Consider the following 23753-nt stretch of genomic DNA (forward strand, 5'->3'; position numbering starts at 1 on the left):
AGGTTTTCAGTAGTTAGCATAAGGGAGGACAAAAGTTCAGAACAGAAGATGTGCAGAGCCTCATGGATATTAGAGGAGTGACCTGGGCCTTCCTGCAGGGACTGACATGAACACAGGGAAAGTGCATGATGCAGTTGGACCTGGTGGCTCAAGGTGATCAGCAGTGGCGAGGCTCTGAGTTTGGAAGGACCAGAAGCCGTAGCTGTCTGGGCCTCCCTTTACTCCGGCTGAGAGAAGCAAGAAGGTCTAGAGAAGGTTGTGTCTCACTCTGAGCCCAGGCCTCCTTCCAACACCAGTAAGGGAGGGAAGGTAGATCAGTGTGTCCGTGGGAGGTGGGACACTATACAGATATAAAACTATTATGACAGTATCACATATATTATAAACATTTTAAAGACATATTATCATAATTGTCAGATGCTTTCCTCTCGTTCTGATAGCAAGTGTATTAATATGAAATCCATCTCCTCCCTGGTAGCCTGGGGAACAATATGATATAGGATGGATAAAGGAAGCAACACACACACACACACACTACAACCTATATATCACGTACACCCATTCTGTAGACTTACATAGCGTTTCTTATATACCCACTCTATAGACCTTGGATGGTTTCTTATATATCCACCCTACAGACCTCTAGAGTCTCTAGGTCAATGCTCTCCTCCATTTCTATGTAGCCACTTTCCTGGCTCCAAACAATAAAAAGGTATTCCAGTTTCCCCAGAAACCTTACACTTTGTTATCACCAGGATCTTATTCTTCCACCTGCCTGGCTGGAGCACGACCCTTTCCAAATATACTAGCATTCATTCAACAGATTTTCACAGAGCACCTTCAAGGTACACAGCTCTGTGCTGGGAGGGAGAGCAGCTAGAACTCTCAGGGAATGCCCGGGGCAAATAAAAGATCTGAATCTCTTATCTTGGGAGTTGCTTTTGTATGAAGCAGTGGGAGAGGAAGGACTAGAATCAGGACAATCGTCCTGGCCCTGCGACTGCCTATCTGTGGGACCCGGGCACATCACTTCCTTAGAGTGTCCATCTCTTCTTACAGAAAAAGACAGATTTTCCGCTACAAGTCTCCAAGTCTCCAAGATCTTTGCCAGGCCTCAGTGGTCCACAGACTACGAATCTACTACAATGATCATTCCTGGACAATTTCATTTTTCCTAAACAGTCACATTCTTTTTTTTCTTTAGATCTGAGCTGAGACACAAAGCGTTGAGTTATGGAAATACTGCAATAGACTGTATTTTAGGATGAGGTGGACTATCGGCTTGCTGCTTTTTCAAATGATCTTTCTTAAAAACCGTGCCTCCAAGGAAAGTGAGAAATGACACCTGAGGCAGGAAATCCATGAGCTGTGACAACTTCACCATCAAGCGGTGCCGACGGATGAGGGTCTAGGTGGCAACTAGGGTTTTTCGGACACACAGTGTCCACCAGACTGCTGACATTTGGTTTGAGTATATAATCTGCTGTGGACCCTACAGGATTATAGTCGATTCTTAACCATTCCAAGCACTCTTTGCTTTATTTTAGCCCTTTATGTTTGTTCCTTCTTTGGACTATCTATCAAAGCTGGCTAAGGCATGGAAAAACAAAGGCACAAAGAGTTCAAATTAATGACTTTCGCTGTTTGAGGAAGGCTGAGATGATGTCCGGGATACCTTGATATGCATTAACCACGGCCTCTTCTTGCCAAGGATGGTCAAGAATGGACTGTTAGAAGTTGAGAAACAACAAATACAGAAATATTTATGGAGCAAGTAAAACCACATCTGAATCCAACACGCTGTGGTAAGCAGGAAGGATTCGGAGTGGACTCTGAAACAATTATAATGTCACTCTCTGACATTATAAGATTGAGAGTTGGATGCATACTCAGTGCCGAGACCCGAACGAGAAAGATGAACAAACCTGCGTGTCAGGCTGGGAGGAAGAAGAGAGACGAGCTTACCTGGGTCTTTCTGTTCTCCCAGCTTGTCTAGAATGTTGAAGGAGATATCCAGGTACTCTCTCTGGATGGCACTGACAGCGATCTTGCGCTGTTTCCTCTGCCTGGGAACAATCTGGATCTTGAACTCGGATTCCTCCACTCCCTCCTCTTCTGCCTTCCTCTCGGGATTCTGTTCTGTGTCGGACTCGGCGCTGGTGTCGGGCTTCTCACTTTCCGTTGGGTTCTCGGCATCCTCGGGGACTTTGAGGAGGACAGTTTTTGCCCCTGAACTTGGCACCGGCCCACCAGGCTTCTCCTCCTCGATGCTGGGCTCAGGGCTGTCGTCCAGTGACACCTCAGGGAGGGCATAGGACTTCTGGAGGAGGTCTCGCTTTTGCTTAAGCGTGAGCGGGCTGCCACAGGAAAAGTCCTGCGACTCCTCGGGCTTCGAACGTTCTTCGGAGTCTGCGACGCGGGCAGAGTCCATGGCACCTGTTGACTGGTTATTTCCTGAGTCCTTGGAAGAGAAGTCTTTGGAACAATCCTCCACACTTACTTGCACAAGGGGAGTTGTGCTGAGGCTGAGGACGGAAGGGGGGCTGGGGAGGGCCGGGGGGGAGGCAGCGTTTTTACCAGAGGCACCATCATTTCCCTGGTCCATGGTCTCCTCTTCCTCATCACTCTCTACGATGCGGAGAGGGGGAAGAGGCTCGAATACAAGGGAGTCACTGTCAGATGTGGAGAGCACCGAGCGCTTTTCAGGCCCGGATGTGGAGTCGGAGGACAAATCTATCAGATCTAAATCCTCCTTAGGAGCAGGCTTGAGAGGAGAATCCACTTTGACCTCAAACGTCTCCATGCAGTTTAACCTGACTTCGGGTATCACAGGCCTGCGGGTTTCTTGGAAACTTTCCGTTGCTGGGTTCTCGGGGCCCTCGGGGTCGTCAGGCCTTGTAGCTGAATTCTGTCTGGGCCGTCCGTGGTCATGTCTCTGCATGACATAAGCAGCATGGGCGGGAGGCTTATCTAGGTCACACCGGTCTATGCAGGACTTCCTCCGGTGCTCGTCTAATGTAAACAAGAGGGAGTCTGCATTCCCTATATCAAGAGATTTTTGTTTTAAAGAGCGCAGCTTTTTTTTCTGAATGCTTTCTTCTCTCACACAGTGTAGAATGCTGTCTTGTAATGCACCCGTTTCTCTATATTCGGCCAGTTCTATTTCACCTGATTGAAACAGAAAGAGCTAGTACTATTTTACTTGGAGATGCTACCACTTTTTTCCCCCTCATACTTGGGCATACAATTGGCATAAATCATAATCACAATCCCAGCTCCAACAGGAGGGAACACTGACTCTCTGGCCAAGTTTTTGGAAAGTTCTTTCTAATTTCAAAACCCAGAAAACTCTGGAATGAGAGAACCCGAAATGGCAGTTTAAGATCTGATTTCCAAAATCAGGCTTCGGGATAATTCCTCAGCTCTATTCATTTGTGCACAGGAAAGGGGACCGCTTTTGGGCTGAGGCAGATCTAGGAAACTGTATTTAAATCGTGTGGAAGAGAAGCAAACATTTTGCAACAAATCAAATCAAGCAATGGCCCTCTCAGACGATCATGACATCAATGATGTATCTGTCAAGTCACGTATATATATAAGTGTGGATATATATATACTGTTTGTGCATACATATATATAAAATCAACGGTATTAAAATGTGTAGTAACATAATAAAATTAAGATTTCACCCCAAACAAACGGTAGAGTACAACATTTCTGCATAAAATTACTAAGAGGAAAAAATTCATACTTCTCTGAACATTCATCTCAACCGGCTGATATTTCACCATTTTGCTGCCGCCTATCCTTTTCAATCTTGCAAAAAAAGTTTGAGACTCTTTATTGCAGGGTCCAGTAGGTGTATCATGAATATCAGATTCATCAAAAACACTATCTTCTTCTAATTGGGGAGAGAAAGTTCAAAATTACACTTGGGAGGTTACTCTCTCTTAGGCTGTGTCTACACAAGCATTTCAATGAAAGCACGAGGGAACATAGTGTGGGCTGGTTTCTACACCAGCTCAAGATCTGGCCACAGCTCTGGTATTTCATCCAGATGTCATATTATCCAAATGTTGACAGAGCAACCTGTTACAAGGCTGCCTCTCGTTTTCCATGTGACAACTGCAGCATTTTCAAGAGAGGCATCTCAATATTCCAAGAGGGCCTTCGTGGAGAAATTTTTTCCAGTGCTCTTAAAATCGGATAACACACCCCCTTTGGGGTCTGTGACACTCCTTGAACATGCCTGCTTTGGGTGAATTTTCAGGCTAATTTGGCAAGAGAAAATTAAACAAAATGAGTAGCTCTCATCCTTTCCAAAAATATACATACGCCTTCCTGGGATGTGAGAACTGGCATAGACACAGCCTAAGAGTACATGCACCTTATACTTTGTGAATGCAAAATACTGTACTCTACATTTGGTAATGAAACACACAACACACAGAAAAAGCTTAGAAAAGCCACTGGTCATTTCAAAAGCTCCACAAATGATTATGGACTGAAAGAGTAAACGAAGGAAAAAGAAAACAGAAAATAACATCCCCCCCCCCATTAAAGTTAAGACCCTCCTCTGTGGAGTTTGCCATGTGCAACTATTATGCATCCCAGAAAGACTCTCTGACTCTGAGGATCCTGAGGCTCCATAAACAAACCTGTCCCTTGGAGTGCCTAGCAAGATTATTTCTGTGTACTCTTTTATCCCTATTTGGGCCACTTTTAAATCAAAGATAAACCCAAAAACACAGTCATGAGGAAAGGGTTGCTATGTTGCAACCCACAGAGGTCACTTAATAAATGCTTTTCTTTCATCCTTTGGAAAGGCCAAAGCCCTGTACAAAGCAGGAAAAAAAAAAAAAAGGCTACAAAAATGCACTTCATACCACAGTAAATGGAATTAACCTATTATTCAAGGTGAATATCACTGAAATCATAGTATTTGGCCCCTTTTATATCTACCTATTTGACAAAATGAGGCTCAGGTGTGATGACGACTACTTAAGATTTCTTGAGTATTCGGGGAGTACAAGGAGGGAGCCAAACTTTGAGGAATGATCCTGTCCCACAACACAAGACTCTACAACTAAGTGAAATTTGAGGCAGCAGATGATAGATAAGGTGACCCTATTAATCTTTCCTTAGTCAAATAAAAAAAAATGAGTGTTAATGATCAAAATGATACAAAACCCCCGGTGAACTTCTGCAAAGATGACAAAGCCTATCAAGTTCCCATGTTCCCAGGGAGATGCAACACAACGATCTGTTTTTTTCTTTATGTCCTCTAAAAAATATAGTCCCTTTTGAAAAATAGTTTTTCAAAGAAAGAGTTAAGTGACTTCCATTACATGATTTTGAAATGATTCTCAAAATGTCCTGAATGAGAGATGGAAGGACTTCAAGATGGCTCCTCCCATTCAGGAAGGCTCATTTGAGACTGGCCCAAACACTGAGCCTGGATTGAGGACATATATAGTTTAACAGGATCTATCCCATTTTCCGGAAACTGGGACCTAAGCTGGGAGACAAGATACTCTTCAGGAAGGATCTAAATGGTACTAGAACTTACAGTTCCATCTATGGCCAAACCAGATTCTTGGACCTTTTAGAACTAAATGAACATTCGTTCCCATCCACCCTAGTGAGATATTTCCAGAGCAGTCCTACCAAGTGAGAATCTACTAACACCACAAAGGGTCACTCGGGGCACTTGGCTTTCTCCCAGGATTGGATTAGATGATGTCACCTTTTACAAGTCTATACTTGTGACTTACACTAAAGACATACACCTTGGCTCTTCAGCTCTCATCTGAAAACATCCAGGCTGGGATTTTACTCTATCTAAAATTTCATTCGCCTGCTCCCTTGCAGAAAAGCTATCAATATAAAAAGTGTTGCTACTGTAAATAATTTAAACCTACACAGAGGAAAAAAGTCATCTTGGTTGCCTTAAATCATTTTCTCATTGAACAAGGAAGCTAGGAAGAAGCACTTCAGCAAATTTAGACTCCATTCAAATCTGTGAGCACAAAGTTCAGGAGCAAACTAGAGACGAAAAAATCATGGCTCCAACAAGTGCCAACCAAGATTTACTTCATCACCCAAAGCAAGATGCTTCCAACACATAGGGAAAGGCCTAAAAGGCTCCTTAACCAAACAGCAGACAATTTTTTTTACAAAACATTTCTTATGAAATGGGCTTCAGGAGCATATCAATTATTTCTCTCGAATGTTCATTTGAAGAATTAAAGCAGCAACATTCATGGGAAAGTTGGAACATTAATGCAGAAGTAGGTGATTTTTAGATTCCAGAATGATAATCTGGGGGCACTCCACTATCTTCTAAGAGAAACGTTGTCCAGAAATGTATTACATGCTCAAGCTAAGTTCGGGATAGAATTGAGATATGTAAAGTACCTTTTTCTTTTTCGCTGTATCTGCTTATGTTACTGTTGTCACTGTACAAAGGTCCTGCCGTGGCATGGGGCTTGCAGCTATGATACTGTGCATTGAGTGTATTGACTGTTATGTGAATCAGATGCAGCAGGACCTTGCTGATATCACAGTCTCGATATGGATACTGCTCAATAAAATGGAGGAAGAAAAATATAAATGGTTATTTTGAAGGGTAAGTTTTTCCACATGATCTTGCTAGATGCTTTTCTCAGTATTTCTTGGGGATGAAGAGAAATATACAGAGAAGCAAAACCAGAAATTTTTATCATGGCCTTATTGGGACAAGGGACTGTAGTCCCTTCCTCTTGCACCAAACCACGGATGGCAAGGCATGCCAGATCACGGTTACAACTCCTTTCAAGGAAATTATCTGGCATAAACATCTGGGGGATGAATACAATTTTAAATATCTTCCTTGCTTTCTGAGATAATAATTCATACACAGATAAAATAGGAGATGCTGAGCATAAACACAGATTGTTGATCTCAATCTCCTACAATTCATCGTTTTTTATTTTAAACATTTGTAGCACATATGCTGGTATGGTCTCCCTTGCTGTTGATACTCCAATGGCTCTTTCTTTCTCAACATGAATTGTACATATCGTGATTTGTCCCCTGAAGGTCAAATTACTATCCTATGAAATTCTCAATTTAGATCCCTTAAGTGTTCTCCTCTCTAAGAGAATCATTCTAGCCTAAAAAGGAGTGACCATCGCAACTCACCTTGTAAAGGATGACAAGCAAGGCCTTCAACCACATCTGCCGGATGTGAGGTTTTAGGGACCAGAGGGAGCAACGAGGTGGCTGTTGGAAATAATGCCGTAGTTGAGGACAAGAGCAGTATTTGAGCACCTGAACCACCAGGGGGAGAAGGTGTTTTCCCAAGTTAATGTTATAGTCCATAACCTGAAAGAGGAAAAATATTAATAACTGAAGGAAAACTATAGAGAACACCCAAAAGCCTAAAGGAATATGTGACCCATCAAAACAACAGGCAAAATATTTAAAAGGCATCTCACAAAATGTTAACAGTAATGGCCAGTGACCCTAAAGGGGGAAAGTTAAACCTTACAAGAAATAGAAGAAACTTGCAAATTAAAATCATTTTATCCACTTAATTATCTAATTATTTGATGTATCTGCTCAATTATCTATGGAGAATAACGCCTTATTTATTAAAATGTTCTACGAAACTATTAACTAGAATTAAACTAGAATCAATGAAAACACCTACTATTGGTAATCGCTGAGGGCAATGGGCATTCTCAGACGCTACTGGCAAGAATATTACTCAACACAGCCTTTTGGGAGGGCAATTTAGCAGTATCTCTTCAGAAGTGAGGGAGAGTATCTAGCCTACAGTACAGCAATTAAATGTGTCCTAAGGAAAAAATCAGACAACTGTTCCAAGATGTATACATAAAAATATCCAGCCTTTTAGTCACCCCAGATTGAAAATAGCCTCCATGTTCAACAATATGAGATAAGTTAAATGAAAGATTATTTGTATGACAACAGGATACTATGTAGCCATTAAATGGGATAGGATACAAATTTATTTACAAGATATTGACTTCATAATCAATTTTAGGTTTAAAAAAGGTTACACGTATTTATCAATATGTATAATATGATCCCATTACTACAGAAAATGTGTGCACACGCATATGCCTATACTTATGTGATATGGATGTAATAAATTTGGAGCCAGCAATAACATTCGAACACCGAAATGTTAGTCACTTATTTTGTGGGTTCGTGGAGATTTGTATTTAATTTTTGGCTTTATGGCTTTATTACATAAATATGCATAATGTAAATACAGAAAGAGCGAAGTGAGGAAAGAAAGGAGGAAAGGAGGGAAGTTCGGTATCTGAAACGGTGCATCCTCTCTTCATCACAAGCAACTGAGTATTAGTGGTGATCCATCTAGTTACCAGCATCAGCAAAAGACTACTATGTAGGGGCCCCTGGGTGGCTCAGTCATTAGCGTCTGCCTTCGGCTCGGGTCATGGTCCCAGGGTCCTGGGATCGAGCCCCACATCGGGCTCCCTGCTCCGCGGGAAGCCTGCTTCTCCCTCTCCCACTCCCCCTGCTTGTGTTCCCTCTCTCGCTGTGTCTCTCTCTCTCTGTCAAATAAATAAATAAATAAAATCTTAAAAAAAAAAAAAAAGACTATGATGTACATATTGCTGCTACTTTGCTTATTCTGTGTTCATTATATTACAATCTATTTCAGCAAGTTGGTAACAGTGACCATCACTGAGCTCCTCCCATGAGACAGGCACTGATTAAGTGCTCAGCAATATGTTGTCTCTAATCTTTCAAAACAAAAATCTGTTACCAGTGAGCAAGAAGCAGAGGACACTTAAGGCCACAACAGATAATAACAGTGGCAGAGTTGAAATTCATATCAATTTCTCTGTAGCCCCAAGTTCTACATCCTTTACAGACTGGCGTAGCGCTGGTCAAGTTAGGCATACAGAAACCCAATCATCCATTAATTCTGCTCTTGCATACATATCTCAAAGGAATTCTCATAGTGGTGGATAAAGTGCATATGCAGGATGTTCATTGCTGAGCTGTCTGGAGTGGTAAGAAGCTGGGAGCAAGCAATATGAGTGTTCATCACTGGGGCAATGGATAGTTAAAGCATGGTAAATGTACACCATGGTATAAACTACAGTAGTTGGGAGTAGCAGACAAACATGGAAAAAGCCAATGATGATAATGTGACAGGAAGAAAGTTGTACAATTAACTCAACTCTCCACTTGAAGTCAAAAAGGATAAGAGATTTTTTTAAAAACCCATAAGCAAAAATGCTACACTCCCTTATTGTTTAATGGACAGAGTTTCAGTTTAGGATAATGAAAAAGTTCTAGAGATGGAAAATGGTTCCGATTACATAATAATGTGGATATATTTAATGCCACTGAATTACATACTTAAAAATGGTTAAAATGGTAAACTTTATGTTAGGTATATTTTACTCCCATCTCCTACCCCAAAAATCCTATACTCCCTATTAGTCTTACTCATCTTATACTCCCTTCCACATACCCTTGCCTAATAAAGCCACTTGCACAAACCTCTACACAGATCCGATGTTGGCTAAATGGAATTTAATGACTTGCTTCTACTAAAACCTTAACGGTATGACTCCTGAAAGCTTACACTTACTTGGGCAATTCCTGCAATAAATGCATTAAAGCAAGTTGACAGGCGCATTTTTTGAGGTGCAATCATGAAACAGCCTTCCTGCTGGTCATAGCCGAGTAAGACGTAAAGGTGCCGCTTGACCGTGTTGAAGGCCTTCGCGCTGCTGATGTCCGACTCAGCGCTGCTCTCGTCCTTGGCCATGAACTTCATGAGCACTGTAATCAGCTGGTGAACAGTCTGGTGGTCGATCCCAGCATCTTCTGGGAGCAGGTCCTTGATGGTGTTGTCATTCTCAGGAGATTGTTGTCCTGTCAGTACAAGAAAGGCCATCACTGGGTGGTTCCCTCACAAGGACGTTCACAAGGAAATCTCACTTATTGATAAAGCACCATGGCTTCTGCTTCCACTAAATATTTAAAGGGTCTGTTCTGGACCAACGTAAAGGCAAAATATGGCCTATTCAACAAAGCATTAGTCCAGGGGTGAAAGTTATTGTGTTCATCAACAACCAGGTAATTTTGGAGGAATAAGGGAATAGAAATAAAAATAAGGCACTACAAAGCAAGGTTCTCTTTGAACGGCAAGAAAAATACCTACATAAACTGTATTTCACCATTTTTTAAATATCTTGGCAAAGTTTTATCCTCAATGATAAAGAGAAGTTTCTCTTCCAGCTTTGTCAAATAAGCACATAAAAATAACCACAAAAAATAATATTCTACCATCCACTGAGCACAAAAGCATCTACTGAGTTCTTTTGCTTAAATTATTATCTCAATTTGGGGGCGCCTGGGTGGCTCAGTCGGTGAAGCGTCTGCCTTCGGCTCAGGTCATGATCCCGGGGTCCTGGGATCGAGCCCCACACCAGGCTCCCCGCTCAGTGGGAAGCCTGCTTCTCCCTCTCCCTCTGCCTGCCACTCCCCGTGCTTGTGCTCTCGCTCGCTCTCTCTTCTCTCAAATAAATAAATAAAATCTTAAAAAAAATTATCTCAATTCAGTTATGTTCATAAATCAGCTGGTGGAAAAAAAAAATGTGAAGTTTTCTTTTCCAAATCCTGAGATATTAGCAGTGGGTACTCTATGAAGGATATAGTCAAAATTATAAATAGCAAATCATTAAGTCCTGCTGTATGTAATGAGAAACATGTAAGGGAGGGGACAGACAGAAAGAAAGAAGCATGAGCTTTTAAAAAACAGAAAAATACCACATGAAGGTGAGCTGAAAGTTTACATGGAGAGAAAAAAAATACCTTAGCCCTTGACTTACTCGTAACCTAACAAATAATTGTATTGGAGCAGCTCCCTGACTTTGACTTTCCATTATTTGTCAAAGTCAGAAACTATACCTTGTCTCTGCTTGTTTTTCTGCTTCTTCTGATCTGGTTTAGTTTAGGACTTTTGGTGAAGGAAGGGTGAGATTTGCTCTTCTATGTTTATGTTTGGGGGCTTATTCAAAATACCCTTTGCATCCTTGTCCCTTCTTGGACAAGCAATGTCAGCATTTCTAAATGGAAAGCGAGGTTTTTGCCTGGTGGCTTAGATGACCCAGGGTTCTCATCTCTCACCCTGCAAGGAAAATTTCTGCTAAAAAATGGCAGGCTTTGCTTACCAATCATTATAAACCAAACCGTGATCATGTCATAGCCTATACCATAGACTGTCATATAATTATGGCATGAAGGATACGAGAAGGAGATACGTAGTAATTTATATCCATTAACTCAACTAATTTGGCAAAATCCCAATCTTTCAGGACATAGCCAAGAGAAGCGGGATAGAAGAAATGCTTCTAGGGGACTGTGGAAATTAGCTGTCTCAAGGGCAACTCTGGAGCAGTGGCATGAAAGTAATGTCAAATTCAGAACTTACTAGTTTCAAACGGCATGTGAGGTAACCAGCTCGGCTGTCTAGTTCACCCCAGATGCTCAGAATAATGTTCATCTGTTCAAAAGTGATATACTCAGAAGGGATCACTGACCGTGGGTGAAGAGCAACAGAGTCAACTAAGTCTAACAGTCTCTCATTTAGGGGAAGCCGTCCAATAAATTTCAATATGATGCTAGGACATTAACATTTTCTGTCTCCTGGAGTCTGTGTGTGAAGAGTAAATGTGTCCAATGTACTCTAGAGAAGCTTTCACCCAAAATCATTCAAATAAAACCTAAGGACTTGTTTATTACAGTGTCTTACATGCATCGATGACAGTGATCACTAAATTGTTAATATCGTCACTTATGAGGCATGCATCAGCCACCAGGAGAAAAGTCAATTTATGTGGAACACCCTATTTCACCAAGAGGCCAGAAATGTGAAGCACTGCTGTATATTATAATTAAATTAAATGTTTGGAATAGAAGATCAGGCTAAAAGCAATAGCTACATAAATTCTCATAAAATAAAATTAGAAAACAGTTTAGAGAACGATCTTTCCAGCACTGAGAAATATTTATTCTTGATTTCTTTCTTCTCCAGAATATTACAGCTAGAAGGAGTTATTGCTTTGGGCAAGCCTGGGCCGAGAATGCGACACGTGTGAGAATGCAGGCTCCTTGCAGGATTCAAAGTTACTGCAGCAGCAAGGGACGGCTGTTACAATATAGCTTCGTTCCTCAATTTGTTTCCGCTCTGGGGGCAAGGTTTAACACACCTGCAGCAGCATCCTGCTCAACCACCTCCAAGTTCAGACTGGCTCGACTCCAAAGTCCCCATGTTAAAAATGGGGAGCATTTGGGAAAGAGCTGCACCTTTATTTTATAGCCCGGAGAATCTGGGGGCCTCAATACAGGACAAACGGAGCTCCAAACAAGGCCCAACTAAGACACTGGCTGCCCATTTCATTCTATCCTAGTTCAGGTCTAGAAAATAAATCATCAGACTTCATCTTTAAATATTTCAAAATTCCTCTTCCCCATGTAAGTAGATGTTCATTTTAAAAGTGTATAACCTGGGGCGTCTAGGTGGCTCAGTCAGCCAAGCATCCGACTCTTGATTTCGGCTCAGGTCATAACCTCAGTGTCCTGAGATTGAGTCCTGCATCAGGCTCTGCACTGAGCGTGGAGCCTACTTGAGATTCTCTCTCTCTCCCTCTGTTTGCCCTCCACTCTCAAAAAAAATAATAAAATAAAGTGTGTAACCTAACTTTTCCCATCAAATCATAGTTTCCTAATGATTAAGTACCATTTCACGAATGCCCAATTTTCATTTGAAATACATCTTCACTGATCTTCAGTGTTTTAGCTTTAAGTTTGCTGTTCCTTTCTTTGTTTTCCCTGAATGGGCAATAATGAGTGATCTTTAACAAAACATTAAATGTACTGAAAAAAAAGAACTAGCTGATGAGACCTTTTGCATAAAGTGAAAAACAACTTCATTCCAAAAATTTACTCCTCTAGTTGTGGGCTTTGCAAGTCTATGCCTTGTCTATTTTCTTTCTTTCAAATCCCTAAGAAAAAATAGCTTAGAAAAATGAGAATTTTCTTTATTAATAAAGACAATATTACTGTTTTAGTTATCTACAAAGGGTATGAAATTTCCATTTTAAAACTGAATGCCTATGATATTTTCTCTAAGATGTGACAATTAAAACACTTTTGAATTCTAGTTTTGAATTCTAGCCTATGAAATTCCTCTATATTTTAACCACAGATATTTAACTTGTTAAAATTTTTTATTTTATCATTTCTCTAAAGAAGACTGTAAGCATCTTTAGAATCATGAGGCAGAGTGATTCCTACCCTAACTTAATCATGGAATGAGTCCATCACAATCTGTCCACAGGGTGGTACAACTGATTGAAACTCCAAAGTGTCATACGATTTTATTTATTTGATGATTGGAAACCAGGCAGGATCAGGATCTGCTTTTCCAGACTTTTCTCTTATTATTCTACCCCAGATGCTCAACATTCTTACAAGCTGGGCTACTCTTAGCTCTCAGAACATAGCTAACACTTTCCCACCTTTGTGTCTTGCTCAGGGTGATACATCTTCCCAGCACCCCCACCCCAACCAATCTCATCCTGTGGATCTGGTTCTCAGAAGCCATTCTTCCTACCTATGCCCACCCTCCTCTCAACAACTGGGTGTGATCTCTAACTACTGCAAGTCCCCAAAGACATGAAGAGAGGAAGGACGGGAGGGAAGAAGAGAGGAAAATTTCCTTTACCATTTCCTAAAATGGGGCAAATTGCAAGGCAGAATTTATTTACTCACTTGCCGATTTCCCCTAGGAGAACAAAGGCTCCTTGAAGGTGAGTGCTATGTTTTACCCATTTTTATATCCCTCACAGAATATGGGGCAGTGTCTGACATATACTTGATGCTTATTATTCATAAGTGTCTAAGTACACTGAATTCAAATAAATATCTCAGGTAAATATTTCTTCTATACAGGAGGAAAAAGTGATGAGGTCCCCAAACAGCAAGGAAATAGGGACTATTCCTCTGCATAAGCTGACTCCCTGAGCCCTCTGTCAAACCAACAAGTGACAATCAGGTAGAGGGAGGAAGCACCCTTTCCATGGGCTTCCTCTGCATTTGTTCCAGAGAAGCCAATGATCAAGCACTATAAATGAGTGTGCCTTACACGTTGCTAGTTCTAATTACACCACCTCACTGATCTCTCTAGCCCATTAACCCAACTTCACACATTGTGTGTGCACACAGCAGAAGGGCTGCAAAGTTGGGGCCAGTGACTAACTCCATACTGTCCTATGCTCCCCAGCCCTGCCTTTGCCTCTTCCTATCTCACACCCAGGCCTTTCCATCCTATCCACCAGTCAAGGCCTGGCTGGAAAGCCACCTCTCCACCAGACTGTCTCTGTTGCCCCCACTCTCCTCCCGCTGCACCTGATGGGAACCATCCCGTGGCACTGGCGCATTCACTCAAGATGAGAGTTTACCTCTGTTCACACTTTATTTTCCTTCCTTGACTATATATAAGCAAGTGGAGAATATAAAAATCTCCGATGTATCTTTGCATTCTTTATATTTCCTAGTATTGAAGGTGCCCAGTAAATGTTAGTTCAATAGAAACTGCCATTTCCCGAAACTATTCTTTCCAACAAGGGCACTCCTATTAAAATAACTGTTCTCTTTGAGTTATGGTACGGAGTCTTAATGATCAATGGGCATTCTGCAAATTAGTGAAGGGTGTGAGTTGTTAACGACCTCTAGAAAGAAAGAGAGACCCAAAGAGAAGTAATTTGGGGTTTTATGCTGGGGCACTAACGGGGGGTGAAGGGTGGTAGAAGAGGGCCATACAAGAAAGTTTTACCAGTGCTCCCCAGCACTGGACACCTTCTCTTGATATAAATTCAGACCAAGAGATCTCAAGATTTCTCTGCAGGCTGGAGTAGAATTGAGGGTATCCATGTTGCTTTAGGGATTAGGACACTTCTAGATCAACCTGTGGGTCTTAAATGGGAAGTCTCTTGGTGTGGATGCTCATGACCTTAAGGCACACTATAGCAGACATGAATGCCCAGGTTAGCTCTATAACCAGACTGGTGTCTTCATGTGCCACAGGGCAGGAACCCCCTAATACCAATGCATCAAGAGGTAGTTATAGTGGAAATCAAGTCTGCTGGACTCAAGCATTAGTCCCCAACTAGTTAGTTATAAGTGATCTTGAGCAAATTATCTAAGCAGAATTAATTAATCCCTCAGGACCTCAGTTTTCCTGTCCATATGTAAAGCAAAAAAAAATCATAATAATACTTTACATATATCCAGAGTCATTGTGAAATCAAAATTAGATTATTTGTATTAAAAATATTCTTAATCAATAGAGAGGTACTATACATACATGAAGTGTTGTTATTCTTATTATTATACACCTACCATTGTTTAATTATTCATTCCAGGGGATGAGGAACAAGATACAATTAAGTTCCCTGTGACCACATGGGGTGGATACCAGTTTTTCAGTGTTGTGCTATGGAAACCTATCAAAACTGCTATTTTATACTCAATTAATATTCAACAGGTATTCTGAATCACCAAACATAATTCCTAGTTTTCAGAAAATTGGTGAAAAGATACCTTATAAGTAATTATAATTATACCAGTTTCAAATTAGCAGGTGAAACTGTCTATTTCATCAATTAGGATTTAAATAAAGACGCTGAGCGCTTATTGGCATTCACCACGCATGTCTTGCACAAGAGATCAAGATGCCTGGGCTTGAGACCCAGATCTGTCACCAACAAGCTTGTGAAACATGTTCCTTTCTGGGAACTTCAGTTTCCTCTTCTGTAAAATGAGAATGTTAACATATCTCCAATATTCCAGCTATAATTTCCTATGAATTTCATTCACATGAGCAAAGGTCTTTGATCTGACTCATGCAAGTCATAAAGGAATACAGCTCTTCCCTAGCCTTGTGGAATATACCTTCTCTACAAGTGTATTTCTGATGCAAAATTTGCTGTAGTAATATGCAAAAGCTAAGATCAGAAAGCCAGCCGTTGTAAGTCCAATGCCAAAAAAAGCTCAGCCTAACCAGCAATTAAAATGAACTCTTGTGGCATAATTACAGGGCATAGGCTTTATTTTGGGCCCAATCAATAAGAGGTCTTGCACAGAGAAGCTCAGTACTTGCACCAAAAAAAAAGTATGTTCGGTAAATAGCAAGTCCTTCAGCTTCCATGCCATCCTATACAATCTTAGGATTATCCTGGCATGTCTTTGTTCACAAGTTAAAAAATATACTGTCTAGTAAATAACAATGCAAAAATGAGAAACTAGTTTGAAAGGGCCTTATAAGCTTAGCCAGCTGTTTCCAAATCTAAGCAAGTTTTTATTATAGTGGTGTTGTGTAAATTATCTTTCCAGAAGCTTTAGCGTTATATTTAATATAAACAATGCTATTATCTGCCCCGTTTACATCTGGTCACTTTTGGTGGGACAAGTAGAGCCTAAAAGCTTTTTTTTTTTTTTTAACATCAGGAAACATATGTATCCATTTTCCCAAAGAGATGTGAGAGGACTCTTTTGGATTGTGAAAATGGGTAATAAGAATAATTGAAGACTTTAATTGAATAATTAATTCAACTAAGCCTTAAGACAAAAAGAAAAGACGGGGTAAAATAAAAATAATTTATGAAATTGCTTAAGATTCATCTCAAAAAGACTTCACTGAAGGGGACCTGGATGATTTTCACATTGTAATGGAGCTCAGGATCAGAAGTTCTTACTTTTACTCTTTTTTTAAATCCCAGTACAGTTGAGGCCCGAGTGATGCAGAAAACAAGTCAGGGAGCCTTGGCCAAGGGTTTGCTATTCCTCCCTTCTCGACAATTTTAAAACAGAAAATACATTCTGACCAACACCTGCCATTGGCATTCATAACCTTTGGGGCTCTCCCTTCCCCCCCACTCCCACCCCAAACTGCCTCTTTCTGGTGTCATGTTTGTAACACTTAGCATACATGGCCTTGCAAGCCTCCTTATTTGAAATTCTCCTTCTGAGGCCATTCTTAAAACTCTTCTTAGATGAAAAACCAAATGTTCTATAGCATGATACACAGGTGGCAGTTACCAAGTTTGTTTTTGACAAATAAACAGCTATTCAGACCCTTCACACAGCACCATTTGTGCAGATAACATTTGGGCTGTAATAACCTTGCCAGTGTCCCTTCAACCCTTAGAATCCTTCCTGATAAACTACATTCTCTCATGGGACATCGAACGGTAGTTACACTGTACCAAGTCGAATATGATCCTATGGTCCTCCAAGCAATCGAAATCCTCCTTTCTCTGAGAGACAGAAATGCATATAGAGTTGCAAAGAATCAAGAATGGCTACGGGGATGAGTGAATGACGGTGGCTCAAATGTATAACCTTTGAAAATGTCAATGAAATGTATGTTTTTCCTATAGCGGATATATATGAACATAATATTTCTATGTGTAAATACACATACAGATATAAGTACTATGTATAGATCTAGTCATATTGGCTCTCTGGGGAAAAGTGCATATTCAGGTAACATGATACCTCTTACTGGACCAAAAGTTAATGGGATCAAAAGTCATCTGCCCATATTAAGATGGAAAGAATTGCTAGGTCAGGGGCTCAAACGCTTGAGCATCTGGGGTAAGACCCTTCAAGTTTGCAAATCCTAAATATAGCACTCTGGTCCAGTTAGAGACACTGCATTCTTTACCTTGTCCACCTGGGATAGACACTTGCACACAGCCCTTCCACGTCAGAAGTACCCACCTGGTGTCTGTTCGGGTGTCCCACCGAGAGCTGGAGCAGACTGCTCATGCCTGGTCAACCTCATAGCTTAAAAATCAACAACAACTCTATTTAAATAAGCATTAAAAACAACTTGAGCCTAGAAAACACACTCAGCGCTAACTCACTGGATAGTAGGGGCAGGTTTAAGTTTAGTTTTCCTCCTTGTAATTAACATGGCACAAAAGATGTTTGCATCACAAAAGCTTTGTGGTTTTTATGTGAATCTCAAGAACATCCTTCAGTGTTACTTCAATTCTTAATCTTCAAAATTGTCATGTGAATCAATTAACAAGAAGGAACAATAAGTAAACTTGATATCCCAAAGTGGCTGGTTAAGTTATAAAAGAGCTGGGAAATTCATAGAAATGGTAAATTTATTTAATCTAGATATTGGTTTCTAGGATCTGATTCAGTCTTCCCTGGGGCCTAGGCTCCTACAGGTTATTCTTAAATGGCCACCTGCTATAATCTTTGCTCCCTGAAAAACTGAGCTATTGATTGCTTGAAGGGCTTTCATTGACTTCTTCTAAAGTTCACAATACCACATTTTCACTGCTTATCATAAAATAGGGAAAAATGTGATTTAAAAAAATCAAATCATATTTGTGATTAAAAATGATTACGTTATATAAGGCTGTCTTTTAATACATGTCAATGAAAAAAGCAAAACTTTCCACTTCCAACAGGATAAGAAGTATGTTTTAGGGTGTTATGTTATGAATTTCACAGCAGTTATTTAAAAATTAAATCACTAGATAAATTTTACAAAAGTTAGTATCATATTTAAATATACTCATTCACTAGTATGGTGATTTAGTTATGAATTTTTAATTATTTGTCATTCATGAGCCATTGCTAATCATTAGAGTTCATTTAGTCATCTGGTAATTTAGGGAAAATTGTGTTCTCTTTCAAAGTGCAATACAAAGAAAGACCTTTATAAAACAAGTATATATGGTCTTTTTTAAAATTGGCGATGAAGTTTATTTTTATTTATAAATTATCCGGTGAAGCTGCACAGAAATTCAACTTCTCCTCAGCTTGGTTTTTCCTTTTCAAAAGCAACCATTATTTTTGGTTTGTCTGGGAGCTTGTTTGGCTGTCTCCATCATACATGAAAAGCAAATGCACTCCAAACTTCCACTCTACCACCTCAGCTGCCATGGGTCTGACCTGTCCCAGTCTTCTTCAGGAAGCTCTTAGGTTACAAGGTTGGTGGTGCACACCTTCCTATCCTAGGACTCGGGAGCAGATGCTGCTTCTACGTTTCTGGCCAAGCATCAGTGGATTTGCTGCCTTCTGCATTACAAAACAATCTATTGCTGGACCAGGGCTTTGCTTCACCCACAAACTGGAAAAAGCCCCCCCAGAGCACTGACATTCTTGGGGTGACCCTCTAGGGAATGTGAAGCCCAAACCTATTGAAGGAGCTCAGTTGGCTAAATATGCTACTCTCTATGAACATTCAACAAGACAAGGCAGCCTCAGAAAGACATTAAACAGATTTAAAGGAAGGAGGGAAGAAGATACTCAACGAATTTTGGAGGTCAAGGTCTCAGGGAGGGAGAGTGCCCTCTTGGATTCCACGGGCCCCTTCACGCTGTCTCTCAGAGAACGCACACTCTTCTGGCGGTTCCTTGCAAAACGAGCCCTCTTGATCTTCCACAATGCTGCGTCACTGAGGTTAGCGACATTGGTCCTTACAGCAGTGATAGCTTTGCAAAAGGAATCAGACATTATTTTCTTTAATGGACTATGTAGCACAGCGAGTTTGAAATAATCCATCTGTGCATATTTTCAGGATTAAAATACATCTTTCGTGGACACATGAATCATTCACCTCTCATTCATGGTAGTCTTATATAAAAATTTGTGACTACTGCCTATCATGACTATTGCCTATGATTTTTCTGCTTAGACCGTAAGATTACATGTCTAATTTTTTTTATTATCACTGAATACATAGTTGAGTGACCCTCTTTTCCCATCTATTTAGAGCTGTAGGTCATAAGCATGCAAGAATGAATTTGCAAGGTGCAGATATATCTCACAAAATTGCTCACAAACACTGTAAACATGAGAACTGAATCATTTAAGGAACACACAGTCACAAATGGTTATCATAGGTCCTCAAGGAAATGTGAAGAGTTTTGTTTTTGGAATGCCAGAAACTAGTTGATCTATGGATTACTACAGAGTTACTCAATAAATATTTAATAAACTGAGTTCATGAAGTCAGAGCATCCTCCATAATGGGAAATTAAGCTACATGTAGAGTATGGTCTGCCTAGCAGATAGTTTAAAGCAAGTTCTTTGTTTTGCTTACTTGTAGGAAAAGGAAATTCTTTGTTACAATCCAAATGTAGCTGAGCTTCCAAAGAAAGTGTCTCAAATCTGTTGACAAAGAACTCCCAGCTCAAGGCAGGAATATCTTGCTTAAGAAAATGCAGGAGTAAAAGTTTGCTCAGTATTGTGGGTCTGTCTTTAACCACAGTATCGAACTGGAAATCGAGACAGAGACACAGACCCTGGGGCAAAGGGGGGAAGAAAGTTTAGTCAGAAGTAAACATCTAAGTTACTTCAAAGCAAATACACTAAGCAAAGTCAGTGAAACAAGACAAAACCTCCTCAATCCATACATATAATGTAGAAGAATCCAATTGAAATCTTCTTTGATTGCAAGTTTGGTAGAAATAAAATGCAGGAGAGGAACTTCTCCCAATTGTACAATACATCTTGAATTTTAGTTCAGAAATCTAAACTAAATGTATGTTATTGGTTTTCAGATGTATTCATTAATAACCACTTAATCCAAATGCTCTCAAACCAATGTTTCTTTTTTCAACGTCTGTAGTTTCTATTAAAAGAAGCATACTTCCAAAGCTACATTTTAGAATACACAATATGGTTTTCTAATTCCCTTTCAATGCTAAATGCCATGGTTCTAAAAGAAAATAAACTCATTTTGTCTTCTTGGAATGTGAGTGGCACACAGAATCTTAAAAAATCAAGTTGGACTAGATTGAGCACCCATTTCTCCATTATATGACTCTGCTTACCATTCCCCCTTTCCTAAACTGAATGAAACTTAAAAACCATAATTCATCCAAGCATTCTATCAACTCATTCAATTCTCCTCTACTGAGGTCCTCCTACATCCCAGGCTCTGGGCTGGAAGACTACCTAGTCTTCTTAAGACCAACAGAGAAGGAGCATCCAGAAGACAACTGGGAATTTTTATAAGGGAGGGTGTGGGTCCACAGTCAGGATAACCACTGAATTTCTCAGATCCTGCACTTTCTTCTTGGTCTCTTTTACAGGAAGCAGTGAATAGACACAGATATAATTAAGAACATGGACTTCATTATGACTCAGAACCTGAGTCTGCTCTGCCATGTACTGCCATGTGACCCTGGGAAAGTCACCTACCCTTTCCAACCCTTGGCTTCTCTATCTGTAAAATGGGAACCCACAAGGTTATCATGGTGATTAAATGAGACAATGGATGATGAGACACTTAATACACTGTCCTGGACAGGCAGTATCTGTTTGACAAATTTTAGCTCTTGCCATTATTATTAGTTTTAATTACAATGATATAGTAATAAACAGGGTGCCAATGTGGAAAATCAGGAGATCAGTACTTTGGAGGTTCTAGCCTCTCGGTTCTTCCACTAACTCACCCTGTGTCCTTTGGAGAGTCACAGTGTCTCTCTGAGACTTGGTTTCTTCAATTATAAAATAAAGGTGCCAAATAAAATAAATAAGCAACTCTCTCTAGGTCTCATATTTCATGTTCCTTTGACTTTCATTTTGGAAGGCATATTTGCCTTCTCAGGTCTTGCTTTGATTTATACTATAATTCATCACAGAGATGATTTCTCTTAGTATCTAGCCTCTAATGACAAAAGCTCCCAGCCTAGGAGCCAGCTAAATAGTATAAGATAAACCAGCCTAGTTCAAAAATCTGCCACACAGAAAGAGTTACACAATTACTGTCTCTGTCAAAAGTGGTATCACCATATGGACAAAGACTGCAAACAAAGTACTAAGAAATAAAAACAAGAGGTCTTTAATAAGGTGTGTTTCTGGATGTTTTTCCCCATTTAAAAGTTCCCACTGTTCTTGCTGTCCTCATCATCAGTACTGTATGTGTTTAGCAGAGCAGAACACCATCCGTGGAGCAGACAACACACATCGGAGGGACGTCACCTGCAATGCTGGCCTCTTTATGGTGTCAAGCAGGAGACCGGCCCTGGTAGCCACTGCTGGGTTGACGTCCTCCACAGCTGTCAGAAAGCAGCAAAAGGCATGTGCCAGGGAGTACTTCAGCAGGTGGTTTTTGGTCACTGAGTGAATATCCAAAAATCTACAAATTACAGCCACTTTTTCCACTGCAGTGTAAAAGGCAGAGGACAAAAAAATGGGACACTTACTTAGACAAGAACTGAACCCACAAAGAAAAAGTCAACTCTGGGGCTCCCACACCCTGTTTTGAGAAACCAAAAGGAAATTCTAATGCCACCTTCTTGAATGTTCCATTTCATCTGTGTGAAAGAGACCGTTTCTACCTAGTGCAGTACTTTTCTGCTGGGTAGCCTTGATTTAACAGTGGGTTGCCCTTTTTTTTATGTTCTTCCTCATTGTTTAATGCAAACCACACTTCAAACTATGCCTCCATGCTCATTTCCTTGTCCATTCCATAGGCCCTTCTGTGGACCACACAGGGAGACAGGAGGTGCCCACCAGACCTGGCTTTAGATTCTGGATCCCCCTACTGCACTCTTAGTATGTCATGATGTGAAGTGACAACAAACAGACTTCCTAGGGCTAGGGCAGCCATATATTTTTTATATGCAATAGGTGCATGCTTACTTGATAGGATTTCTTTTTTTATTAAATTTTTTTAAAGATTTTATTTATTTGAGAGAGAGAGCAAGCGAGAGAAAGAGCACAAGCATGGGAACGGGTGGAGGGAGAGAGAGAAGCAGACTCCCCACCAAGCAGGGAGCCCAATGTGGGGCTCGATCCCAGGACCTTGAGATCATGACCTGAGCCAAAAGCAGATTCTTAACTGACTGAACCACCCAGGCCGCCCCATAATTAAATTTTTTAAAAAGATTTTACTTATTTATTTGACAGAGAGTGAATGAGAGAGAGAAAGAGCACGAGCAGGGAGAAGGGCAGAGGGAAGAGCAGACTCCCTGCTGAGCAGGGAGCCCAACTCAGGGCTGGATCCCAGGACCCTGGGATTATGACCTGAGCCGAAAGCAGATGCTTAACTGACTGAACCACCTAGGTGTCGCTAATTAAGTTTTTTATTTTAATTCCAGTATAGTTAACATGCAGTGTTATATTAGATTCATGTGTATAATATAGTGATTCGACAATTCCATACATTACTCAGTGTTCATCATGGCAGGTGTGCACATTAATCCCCATCACCTATTTCACCCATCCCCCAACAACTCTGTAAGTCAGTCAGAGACGGATTTGTAATTATTCTGCAAATCTATGTTAAATGATTCCAGGTACTCTTAAAACATGGCTTCATAAAAAGTTAAAGTAGCTAGTGAAGTAATACAGTGCCATGAAAATAAAACATCTCAGTACTTCGCTTAAGCTATTCCAGCAACCTAGAATATTCTTTCCGTTCCTCTCTGCTTATTGATGTTCTATCATCCTTAAAGAATCTGCTGCTGAAATTCTACCTGTTCTGTAAAAGTCTACTCTGACCTAGAGTGGCCCTTCAGTCCCATGAACTCCTGCAAAAATACTACTCATTTACATCCTGTTCATTTACATAAGACATTTGTATGCTCATATATAGCTATATGACATATCTTCTTTTGTGGTCTTGAATTATATTTATAGTGTTAATTTCTTAACCT

General features: G+C 40.5%; 1 protein-coding gene across 1 annotated transcript in view; it reads right to left on the minus strand.

The window, feature by feature from the left end:
• Positions 1 to 23753, minus strand: part of UNC79 (unc-79 homolog, NALCN channel complex subunit) — a 193454-nt gene that overhangs the window by 77091 nt on the left and 92610 nt on the right. Inside the window, exons 22-29 of the mRNA XM_034992429.1 lie at positions 22075 to 22256; positions 20189 to 20390; positions 19398 to 19577; positions 9641 to 9927; positions 7183 to 7365; positions 6418 to 6580; positions 3752 to 3901; positions 1966 to 3168 (exon numbers count right to left, since the gene is read on the minus strand). Coding sequence (XP_034848320.1) covers positions 1966 to 3168; positions 3752 to 3901; positions 6418 to 6580; positions 7183 to 7365; positions 9641 to 9927; positions 19398 to 19577; positions 20189 to 20390; positions 22075 to 22256 — 2550 coding nt within the window. The remainder of the gene's footprint in view (positions 1 to 1965; positions 3169 to 3751; positions 3902 to 6417; positions 6581 to 7182; positions 7366 to 9640; positions 9928 to 19397; positions 19578 to 20188; positions 20391 to 22074; positions 22257 to 23753) is intronic.

This window comes from Mirounga leonina, unplaced genomic scaffold, assembly GCF_011800145.1.
Source record: "Mirounga leonina isolate KUSES-001 unplaced genomic scaffold, KU_Mleo_1.0 Mir_82, whole genome shotgun sequence".
Lineage (NCBI taxonomy): Eukaryota > Metazoa > Chordata > Mammalia > Carnivora > Phocidae > Mirounga > Mirounga leonina.